This window comes from Pipra filicauda, unplaced genomic scaffold, assembly GCF_003945595.2.
Source record: "Pipra filicauda isolate LSUMZ 115617 unplaced genomic scaffold, ASM394559v2 scaffold221_size1283894_pilon, whole genome shotgun sequence".
Taxonomy (NCBI): Eukaryota; Metazoa; Chordata; class Aves; order Passeriformes; family Pipridae; genus Pipra; species Pipra filicauda.
The window spans coordinates 656,735-667,562 of NW_024104334.1; the positions used below are offsets into that span (position 1 = coordinate 656,735).

At 43.8% G+C, this 10,828-nt stretch overlaps 1 protein-coding gene across 1 annotated transcript in view; it reads right to left on the reverse strand.

The window, feature by feature from the left end:
* PPP2R5A (protein phosphatase 2 regulatory subunit B'alpha) overlaps positions 1-1,575 on the reverse strand; it is a 45,091-nt gene extending 43,516 nt beyond the window's left edge. Inside the window, exon 1 of the mRNA XM_027723722.2 lies at positions 784-1,575. Coding sequence (XP_027579523.1) covers positions 784-934 — 151 coding nt within the window. The 5' untranslated portion in view covers positions 935-1,575. The remainder of the gene's footprint in view (positions 1-783) is intronic.
* Between the last annotated feature and the right edge of the window lie 9,253 nt (positions 1,576-10,828).

Below are 10,828 nucleotides of genomic sequence, written 5' to 3' on the forward strand. Positions count from 1 at the left end.
TCCCTGACAAATGCTTTAGTAACAAGTTTGTATTCTCTGCCTAAAAAGTACTTTTTCTAGTTTTTAAAACATACAGAAATCTATTCTGATGTTTAAAGGTGTAGAAGGTTGCAATGAACTTCGTTTCACTACTGTAACCTAATGAACTGAGCCTTCTTAGAGTTTAGCTGCAGTACAGAGGATAAAACCTTCGCTGTCTATCTTCAGTTCAGCATTCAGAGTTTTCATTCACTTGTGAGTGTTTTCATACATCACTGTGCAGGAGAAGGTCTCCGAGGCAACTCCTCAAGACCACCAAAACGCCATTCAAATACTGTCCCAAAAGCGGTGCGAAAGAACCGAGCAGCCAAACGCAAACTCTCTCCGGCAACTCGGGATACCATGGCACGGGCACAGAGTTCCTCTTGGCAAAATCCCCCGTGGGAGGAGCCACCGATCGCTCACAGGTTTTAGCGCTCAATTCCTTGCCCTCCTGAACTCAACTTACCGTCTATATTTTCTTCGGTAAGACCTCAAAAAGCACACGAACTAGCCAGAAAAGGGGGGTGCCGACTTAGTGGCCGCAGCGCCCGGGACAGCGAGCGACAGCCAACCTGTGCGACGCTGGCTTATGTGAGCAGAGGAAGCAGAATTCCTGCCGCGGGGTCCCTACCTGGAAAGCATCGGGGGCAGGGGAGGACACGGCTAAAGGGCAGAGGGCGCGGGGAAGGGGCCAAGCCAGGGCAGGCGGTGCCGGCAGCGGCACCTGCAGCCGGAGGGCAGGGAAGGAGGGCGGGCTCGTACCTTTGAGCTGGGGCAGCGGCGAGAGCTCCACGGGGCTGCCCTGGCTGCGGAACTGCGAGGAGCCCTGCGAGCGCTTCTGCCTCTGCGCCTTGCGCACCGATTTCCGCGTGAAGCCATCCACCTTCTCCGCCGCAGAGATGGCCGCCGACATGGCTGGGCGGCGGGGCGGCTCTCCACGAGCATATATTAGACCGGAGGAGAAGCGGGCGGGCAAAAAAGAAAGGGGCTTAAAACAAACAAACAAACAACAACAACAAAAAAAAATCACCACCAAAAAAAAACCCCGAAGTCTTGGCTGCCCTCGCACGCCGCGCCGACGGGGAGAAGAGAGGCGCGGAGCGGGCTCTGCCGGGCGCTGGGGAGGCTCCCGGGTGGCTCCTCAGTTCCTGCTTCCCTCGCCGTTTCCTCCCCGCGCGGAGCCGGCGGGGGAGCGGAAGGGGGGGAAGAGGAGGAGAAGGAAAGGGAAAACAAACAAACAAATCCAAAGACAACTTTGCCCGGCGGGGCGGGGGCGGGCGGGCGCCAAACTTTCCCTCCCGGGGTCCCGCTTCTCCTCAGGGCAGGCGCGGCGCGACCCGCCGCGGGACGGGTTTGGCGGCGCCGCTGCCCCGCTCCCGCCTCGTTCGCTCCGCGTCCCCTGCAGCCGATCCCGCTGTCATCGGCCGGGCTCTCCCCCGGGCTTCAGCCGCTCGCTTCCACACGCCCCTTCTTCTCCCCCTTCAGCCGCCGCCAGGAGCTCCCCGCCGTCATCCCGCCCCGTCCCGGGCCGCCGCGAGCGCCGCCGCCTGAGCCCCGGAGCCGCCGGGCAGCGGCCGCGCAACTTGGCGGAGCGAGCGGAGTTGAGCGGAGGGGGGGGGAGGGGGCGGGGCGAGGGCGAAAGCAGCTGCCGCGGCTGGCGGCGCTGGGTGATTGACGGCGCCGCGCAGCCAATGAGAGGAGAGCCCCGCGGAACGCCCCCCGCTCCCCCCGCGGGGGCTCGAGGAGGACGCGGGAGCCGGGACGTGCGGCGGGGACGGCGTGATTGACAGGCGGCTCGCCCAACCGGAAGGCGGAGGGGCGGGGAGGCGGGGCTCTCCCGGCGCAGGGAAGGGGAAGGGGCGGGATGGCGAACGGGGCGCGCGCCGGCCAATCCGGCGGGCGGTGCGGGGAAGCGGCGGTCTCTGCTCCGCGGCACTCTCGCCCGGGGAAGGCACCCCCTCCCTGTGAAGCCCGAGCCCGGGGATGCTTCTCACAGCGACACCGTTAAAGGGGTTTTGGAGTTGGAGCCGCGCGCGCCTGGAGTCGCGGCGGCGCGCGGATGCGTTTCGTGCCGTCTTCCGAGTGCTCCCGACTTGTTTGGGTTTTTTTCCCCCCACCCTCCAGACACCTCATCGCTTTAGGTCTGCCTTACATCTCCGCGTGAATTTGGCTCTCCGAAGATCGGTGTTAACGCGGTGCTGGCTTTCTCTCACCGAGCCACGGTGAGAGAAAGGTCTTGTTTTGCGAGCTGGAGGCACAAAGTTACCTGGAACGAGCACGTGCTGAGCTCCCAAGGAGTGAATATGTATGGGAGTAACTAATTCTTCTGGTTTGTACGGTTTATATGGTCCAGGCTGGAGGTGGGCCGTGAGAAACGAGAGTTGTGGCTGCTGTGGTGTATAAAAGTCGTGACTGTGTGTGCAGTACGTGGTTGCCTTAAAGTCTGACTTGCACTGCCCCATTTCCACGTACAAATAGCTCCCCCCGCCCCGTTTTGAACTGCAAATGTGGGATGCCTTAGCTCGTAGTCATTCACCTAGAGATAAGTTTTATGCACATCAGCACATTTCTTCTTACTACGTAGTTTTAGGTATCAATTCAGCAAATAATTATTTGTAGTGTTTTAGATCCACACTCAAGTTTCAGTAGCTGTGGTAGGACATAAATACTGTCAGGTAACCATAAATGTTTGTCAAATGCCTTCATGACTTGGACTTTAATCATTGTATGTATAAACCATAAATCAAAAGCCAAAGGTAGATTATGGCTTTATGTGAACATAAAAGAAGACTAAGACTGTGTAAGCCTGTTCAATAGAAACTGTTTTCTCAGTTTCCTTCTGTCTTTCTTCTCCTCTGTCAACACAGCTTCTACTTTAACTTGCACACCTCTGGTCTTTTTTGCTTTTGGTGAGATAATCTTTCCTGTTTGGAAATAGATGAAGAACACTCTAAGAGAATTCTTTTCTGTATACTTTAGATTCTACTCTGGATGCAACATATCTAGAAATTATAGGTACCAGTGTAATACACTGTTATCTTTCTTGTAGGTGTGTAACTTTCTCTTTCTTTTTTTTTTAAATATATTACAAAATCAATTTTGCAGACAACATGGCAGTCTTTGAACATTTCTCCTTTAAACTGCTAGCTCCTGTATTCATTGCAGTAAAGAAAATCCTCGCATTCCTTACCTGGTTAATTCACATTTAACTTCAAGGCCCACAGCTCCTGTTGAGAGGTCACTAGGGCCCAGCCCCTGGATCAGTGTGTCCCTCTGTTCCTGCCTGCCGTCCAGCAGCTGTCATTTTCTTCTGCACCCATTTTTAGAAACTGACACTGCCCAGTGTGTCCTGTATACTGTTTATTGGCAACTCAAGCCTTGCTGCCAGTTCCCGGTATAAAAGAGTCTACCATAAAGTTTCATCAATTAAATATTGCAGAGTTTGTTAAGAAGGCCTTATATAAGTTCTAAGTAACGTAAAAATATTTTTCTGAGGTTTAAAATATTTTCTTCGAGGTTGCTTAGACTTTGGAATGGCTTCCATGCTGTTTGAAACTATGCTGTAAAAACCTGTTGGCAGTTGTAATTCATGACACAAAGACCTCCGTAAATAATACTTGCAATGATGGGACTTTCATGTCAACTGCACCGGAAGATATTTTCAGACCATATTGTCATATACTGTCATATACAAAAAAAAAAAAAAAAAAAGTGAAATCTGAGTCAGCCAAACAAAAAGAAACTGTTTTATTCTCTCAAATAAATAAAAGGAATTTTTAGCCATTGAGTTTTGTTTTCTCTTTTTAATATAACTCTTCTGTTTCAGAAAAGAATGAGCAACATTGCTAGAGAGCAGCTACAGTTTCCAAAATGGAAATGGTAATGTTTGAAATAAGGTACACTTGGAAGTCAGTTGAATTACATGGATGTATGAAACCATTGGAACGTACAGGCCTGCAGGACTGGGGTATTTGGAGAAAAAAAAAGATGAAAGTGAGAGCTCTGACTGGCAATCTGAAACAACTATGTTTGAGAAGGCTAAAGATTTCCCTTCCCTGCTTTCTGCACATGCTGCTTCCTACACAGCTGTCTGAGCTGCTCTGAGTCAGCTTCTGAACCCCCTGGTTTTCAGAGTGTATTTAAAGGCATACAGTGATGATGCCAGGTTTTAAGCTGCTGGCTCCAAACCCAATTCATAGAAATCCAAGGTGTCCGCAGAGAATGTTGTGAATAGTAGTTTTATGCCAAGTTATTCCCACTCCTAAATCAGAGCCCTCAATATGCACCAAAGCATTGATTCTACAAAACCTCTCGCATGTGTCTAACTTGACTTGGAAGAAGGCTCATTATCGTTCATGATCATTATTCAAAATGGAGAAGCGACATTCTGGAGCAGATTTTACTAAAAGTCACATTTGCAGTTCTTAATATTCAGTCACAGAGAATTATTTCCAGAAGTAGGAAATAATTAGCTTTTTTTTATCCAGGAGAGAAACCTTTGGAAAGGTGAACAAGAATATGACATATCATTATCTTGCAGAATCCTGACCAACTTGGCTTGCAAATGCAGTGCTTCCAGTTACATGTTGCTACTTGGTTTTTGCTTCAGGGAGTTGCCTGGCTGCCAGCAGATGAGGAGTTAACTATAGCTCTGCTTTCCCGTTCTTCTGTACAGATGCTTGGAGGCCAAGCTATGATCTAGCTCTTCTCAGAGAGAGTGGAAGAATATTTTAGTGAAGGGAATGTCCTAAGTGGGTGAACTCTCAGTCAAGAAGCTTTGTGGAGAAAACTTTATTTCCCTCACAAAGTGAAAATTTGTAAGGAAGAGCCCTGTTGGGGCTGCGACCATGCTTTTATTTACTACTGCACCACTGCAGCAGTTCTTCAGGGTATTTCATAGAATCATAGAATAATAGAATGGTTTTTGTTGGAAGGGACCTTAAAGAGCATCTAGTTCTAAATCCCCTGCCTTGGGCAGGGACGCCTTCCACTAGACCAGGTTGCTCAAAGCTCCATCCAAGCCTCTTCCAGGAATGGGGCATCCACAACTTCTCTGGGCAATCTATTCCAGTGCCTCACCACCCTCATAGTGATGAACTTCTTCCTAATACATGATCTAAATCTATCCCTTTTCAGTTTAGAGCCATTGCCCCTGGTCCTATCACTACATGTCCTTCTAGTAAGTCCCTCTCCAGCTCTCTTGTAGACCCCCTTTACATACTGGAAGGGCTATAAGGTCTCCCCAGAATCTTCTCTTCTCCAGGCTGAGCAACCCCAACTCACTCAGCCTGTCTGCAAAGGAGAGATACCCCAGTCCTAGCTTAAAATACTTTCTGGGCTAAGGCTGTGCTCTTTCAAGCATGCATGGAATTAAGTTTAAGCACTTGGACTGTCCCAGTAAAACCAAGTGAGCTATTCACCTACTTCAGGTTAAACGGTATGTTTACATGTTCGGTGGTCTGCACTGGCTAGTCATTATCTACCGTAAGTGTTCCAAGTCTTAGTCTTCTGCTTGATAAATCCTTAAATAAATACAGCATTAGTTATCTCATGGCCATCTGTCACCTTCCTCCCAGAGCAGAATTCAAAATTCTGGGATTGGAACTCAGAGATTAGTTGGCAAGACCATCTTTGTAAGGGTCCTGAGTTTGATTTCCTTCAGCATACCTATGAACATGTCATTAAGAGTATTTCCAGGCAAAACTATATGTATGGGTGTGTGGACGCAATGGATTGTTAAAACTAACTCTGATTCATGTTGTCATTTTAAAAGCCTTTTAATTGAATCTTCTGTCAGACAATCCAATGTGATCGTGTTGCAAATAAAAAATGTATTTTATTAATTTTGTACACGCAGACAGATGTACACTGATTATTGTAACCAACAGTCCAGTAAAAATGTATCCCAATTTAACTCCGTAGTTCTGCCTGTGTCTTGAACTGCCATTTTGGGTGGGAACAGTGCTGTCTGAAAACTCAACAGTCTTTCTGACTCAGTAAGAAGCAAAGGATCCCTTAGGGGTACAGGTTTACAACCAAGCTTTCAGGATCAGTTAGCGTCTTTGCCATAATGACATTTCTTTAGCAAGAATCTACAGGATATGAGCATATGTGTATTTACTAATCTGTTCCCAGTCCTGAAAATTTGTTTGCATTTTATATATAAAATGGGGAAAGATCTGCAGCAAGAGGAGTGGATTCATAGTATTTGTAAATGTAATAAATGGTACCTGTATTCACTGAAATGCAAAAAAGACACCAAACCGCACCAACCAACCACCACTGCCAACAACAAAAACACTGTAGCCTTTCCACTTTTGAAATGCTTTTGTCTGTGGCAAACCAGGCCTTTTTAAATGCCAACGAGAACTGTCTTCAGCTTTACAATCTTCTATAAAGAATGTTGAACACAGCATGCAGGAAATAAAAAGGAACTACTTCTGTTATGAAATGTTTGCATGTAAAAGAGAACACCTGGAAGCCTGAGTTCTTTCAGAAAAAATTCCTAATGCTCAGTGAAGGGAATTAAACAAACAAACAGCAAGGTTTATTCTGTCAGCTTCTCAGCAGGCTAACAAGAATTACTGCATGCTAAGAATCAGCTGCTCTTGGAGACTTAATGAATGTGGCAACCAGAAAAGTACAAAACGTGGCCAAGAGATGCAAACCAGATATACAGGCTGTAGTGAAGAGAAATGAAGAGGACTGGCAAAATCTATCCCTAAATCCAAGGTGGAAAGGCGTTGCTGTACCAGGGTTTCCAAGTACTTTGACAGTGAAGGATACTCATTGTAAGGAATTGAGTCTCAATCTAACATTGTAATTCTGTTCACTTGTAATTCTATTCTCCTTGGGGAATAATAGCAGAAAAGTATTTTTATATTTTCATCTGTCTCTGCTGTGATTTAGCAACTGGAAACAAAGAGCCAAGTCAGTCGAACAGGCAGTTCTCCACGGCCTGCTAGCAAGTGGGCTGGCACCCTTCGTCTGCAAATCTACCCTCTCTAACCAGGCTTAGTTTCCAGCTATAGCTTTTCAGGAGCATTGTTTAACCTTATTTTGCAAAACCAGAATGAGTGCTACTAGTAAGGAAGCGTCCTAAATATTGATTAATTAAAATCAATCCTTTCACTCCCTGGTTAATGAATGAAATGAAGTCACATGCCCTTCTGGATACTACTAACTTGTTGTATGGATTAGAAAGTTTTGTGTGCACTGTTTTCACCTTTTTAACTGTTTTCAGAGCTGCAAAAGAGACATTAAAAAGACCGCTGTGGTTTTTATGTAATAACATGATTTGCAGAGCTCGATCTTTGGGAAAAAGATTAAAAAGTAAGGCTTGAAATAGAGTCATATGTGTGAGTAAGCACACGGAAGAGTCTGACGTGAGCTTTAGAGAAATAATGTTTATAGTAATTTAATTGTTTGTCCTTTTCTCTGTAACATCCAGAAATATCTCTTTTTGCTAACAGATGCACTAAATGGTCTTTCTGGGATTTCAGAAGCATCTGCCTCCATGTTAGGACTTGTCTACCTTGGGGAAATGTACTGCCCTTCCTACAGCACTACAGCCATAGTGGTTGAATTAAAGCAGCACACTAACGCCCATGATTTTTCCTTATGTAGATGTGCTCTTAGTCACGATGGGAAAGGCAGTGGAGCTTGTTTCTGCTCCAGTGAAACGTGACATTACAGCAAAAGCTTTCTCTCACAAGTCACAGTCTAGAGCAGGATCCCAGCGCTTCCCTGCTGAAGGATGGAGCACCTTTAGTGACCTGACTTGCTCTCCTTCCAGTGGATCTGACACCACAATCACTAAGCACAGACCGTGCAGCCAGCTCACTTAATCCTACCCAGCGAACACGAGCCACAGTTTGCGTTTCAGTCTGTAAATTGTTCTTTTGTTTTGCAGGCTTTACTGAACACAGTTTTATTTCATGTGACTGTGCTATTTATGGAGGAGTAAATATTGCCGGGGGTCTATTTAAAAAGGCCAATGACCTGGATTTTTTTCCATTTGAATTATCTCCAAGAGTCAGACATGTTCAACAACTGATTTTTTTTCCTGTGTTGCTGTAGACTGCAATCATTTCTAACATCTTAGATCAACACCAACTAAAAAGACAAAGATTTTGAGTGAAATAAAACTTCATGTAGTATGAATGTGATCAGACAGTATGCGACCTTGCCATTTTTGGAAGAGATGAATTCCACCCTGATTTACCAGCTAAGAACACAACATGGTTTTAACCTCTGATATTAGCCTTTTCATACTGCTGTGGTAATTTGAGTTCATAACTCTGGTTTGTTCCTTTTATTATTATTTTTACAAAACCAATTACCAACTGTGTTTTCACAAATTATGAATAAATAAATAAACAAAATATTTTCTTCTGTTTTTCTTGCTGTTCCTGCAATCTAAATAGCAGTACTCCTTTGCTATTTAAGAAAGATGAAGTTCAACGTTGAGAGGAAAGTAGTGCTGTATTTTCACTTCCAAGAAACAGCTTTGTGAATGAAAACAAGTAGCCAAATGTCAGGAATATTAGATAGGTTTGAGTATTCTTTGAAGATGAGCCAACTATATTTTTTTAATATGTAAATTTTTTTAACAGTATACAAAGCTGAACACAGAATGTATAATGGACATCAGTCAACCTGGACTTTTGCTGTAGACATATTTGTCTTTATCCAGTCCTGTAAAAGCATGAAAAGTACAACTTTTTTACTGAATGTTGTTCAATACACGCTCTAGAGTTTATGGTGTTTACCATGTCATTAAAAGGCTGGCTTCAGAGCAAAGCTGGCTTCAGAAGTCATAACCCATTTCTCCCCTGGAGAGGTGAAGCAGGTGGACAGGGATGGGATTCTCTCAGGCTGGACTTACTACCAAAGCTGTCATTACACTTGATTGCATTAATTCAAAATTTTGTCTTTACTGGAGAAGAAGCATTCTGGACAACACTTAGATAATTCAGTGCTCTGATGATGCAGATGATGAGCATAACTTTATTGTTGTTCTCTTTTGAGCCACACTACTCCATGGAGTACCTTTGCTATACAAGCTGCCGTATATATATATATATATATACATACACACATATATATACACACACACACATATACAAATCCTACCAGTCCTGCTTAACCCATTGGGAAAATGCCAAGAAGCAATGGCAAATCTTCTTGTCCAGTTGATGTCTTAGGAAAGACAATTATTTCAAGGTGTCAGGAAAAATATTCCACATAGCTAGTCAAGCTAATAGAAATTTACATTGATATTTCTTCAAATGAAACAAAACTGATTCCTCGGAAAAGATGTTTTATGGAAAATAAAGCCTTTTTTTAAGTTTTTCCACTCAAGCCTACCACTTATTACTTCAACTTTCTAATGTTTTGTGTCCTTGTTCAAATATACGAGTTTACCAGTAGGTTATTTCACACTTTAAAAAGATTTTGTCTTCCTTGTGTTGTAATCGTTACCATAAAATGAACTTCTGTCAGTGACAGCTACAGCCTCCATTAAGACGAGGCATGCCAGTGCTGTTTCATTCTCAGTCGTAACATGTTTTCAGTTCTTTCTTGTATTACTAAACAAGAGTTTTCAGATTCTAACTGAAACCATCTTTCAAAATTAAGTTAGCTAAAGCCTTAATTAGCCAGTACCGATAAGAACAGATTGCAATGACTGCATATCATACTCCAGTCTATCTCTTTGTTAAAAAGCTGAAACCTTATAAGAAAAGAAAAAAATTCAGACTGTTTTCTGTCTTAACAGACCTCAGAACTCTCTGAGGTGAAGCAGAATAACCATAGTATAAAATAACCAAGCACCTGCTGTAATCCCTTTATAGATTATTAGTTTATATGCATGTCCTCCTACATGGATATCTCAGATTTCCCTTCCCTTTTTCCTTTCTTGTAAAGACTGGTGGCCTAGATATTCTCTACTCAAGTTTTTGGAGACCATAGAACCACCAAAGTCATCAAATTTACATTAACATAAAATGTACTAATTTACATAATTAAAGACAAACTTCTCAAACTTCTCAAAGACAAACTTCTCAAATGAGCCTGAAGGTCAGATTTTATAAATAAAAACCATAGATTTCCATTTTCTGAAATTAAAGTTTCTTTTAAAATATTCAGTTTTCCTTAAAAAATAACATTAAAGAAGGTTTCTGGAAAGCAGAGCCAAGGTAGATGGCAGAAGTATGAGCTGATGTGTGAGTAAAGCTCAATGCTGTTCTAAGAGGATTGGATCTAGGCAACTCTAGAGGCAACTCATGATCCTGATCTCCCTGCCACAGTTAAAAGCATTAAACATATACTGGGATAGGATTGGACTAAGATGATACATACATACATACATACATACATACATACATACATACATACATAAGTATATATTTATATATTCTGAAATATGTGTACTTTGGACCAGGAAACCTCTGTCTCTTTGACTGTTCTATTGACCTGGATTAGATGTCTCACTGTTTGCAGCAGCATCATAGAATCGTCATAGAGTGGTTTGGGTTGGGAGGGATCTTAAAGAACATCTGGTTCCAAACCTCCTGCCATTTGGCAGGGACCCCTTCCACTAGACCATGTTGCTCAAAACCTTGTCCAACCTGGCCTTGAACACTTCCAAGGATGGGACATCCACAACTTCTCTGTGTAACCTGTTCCAGTACCTCACCACTCTCACAGTAAAGTAGTTCTCCTTTGTCCTGTCTGTAAAAAGAAAGAAAGAAACAAACAAACCCAAACCAAACAAAAAACTCTATCAAAAATCAAATTAAAACCC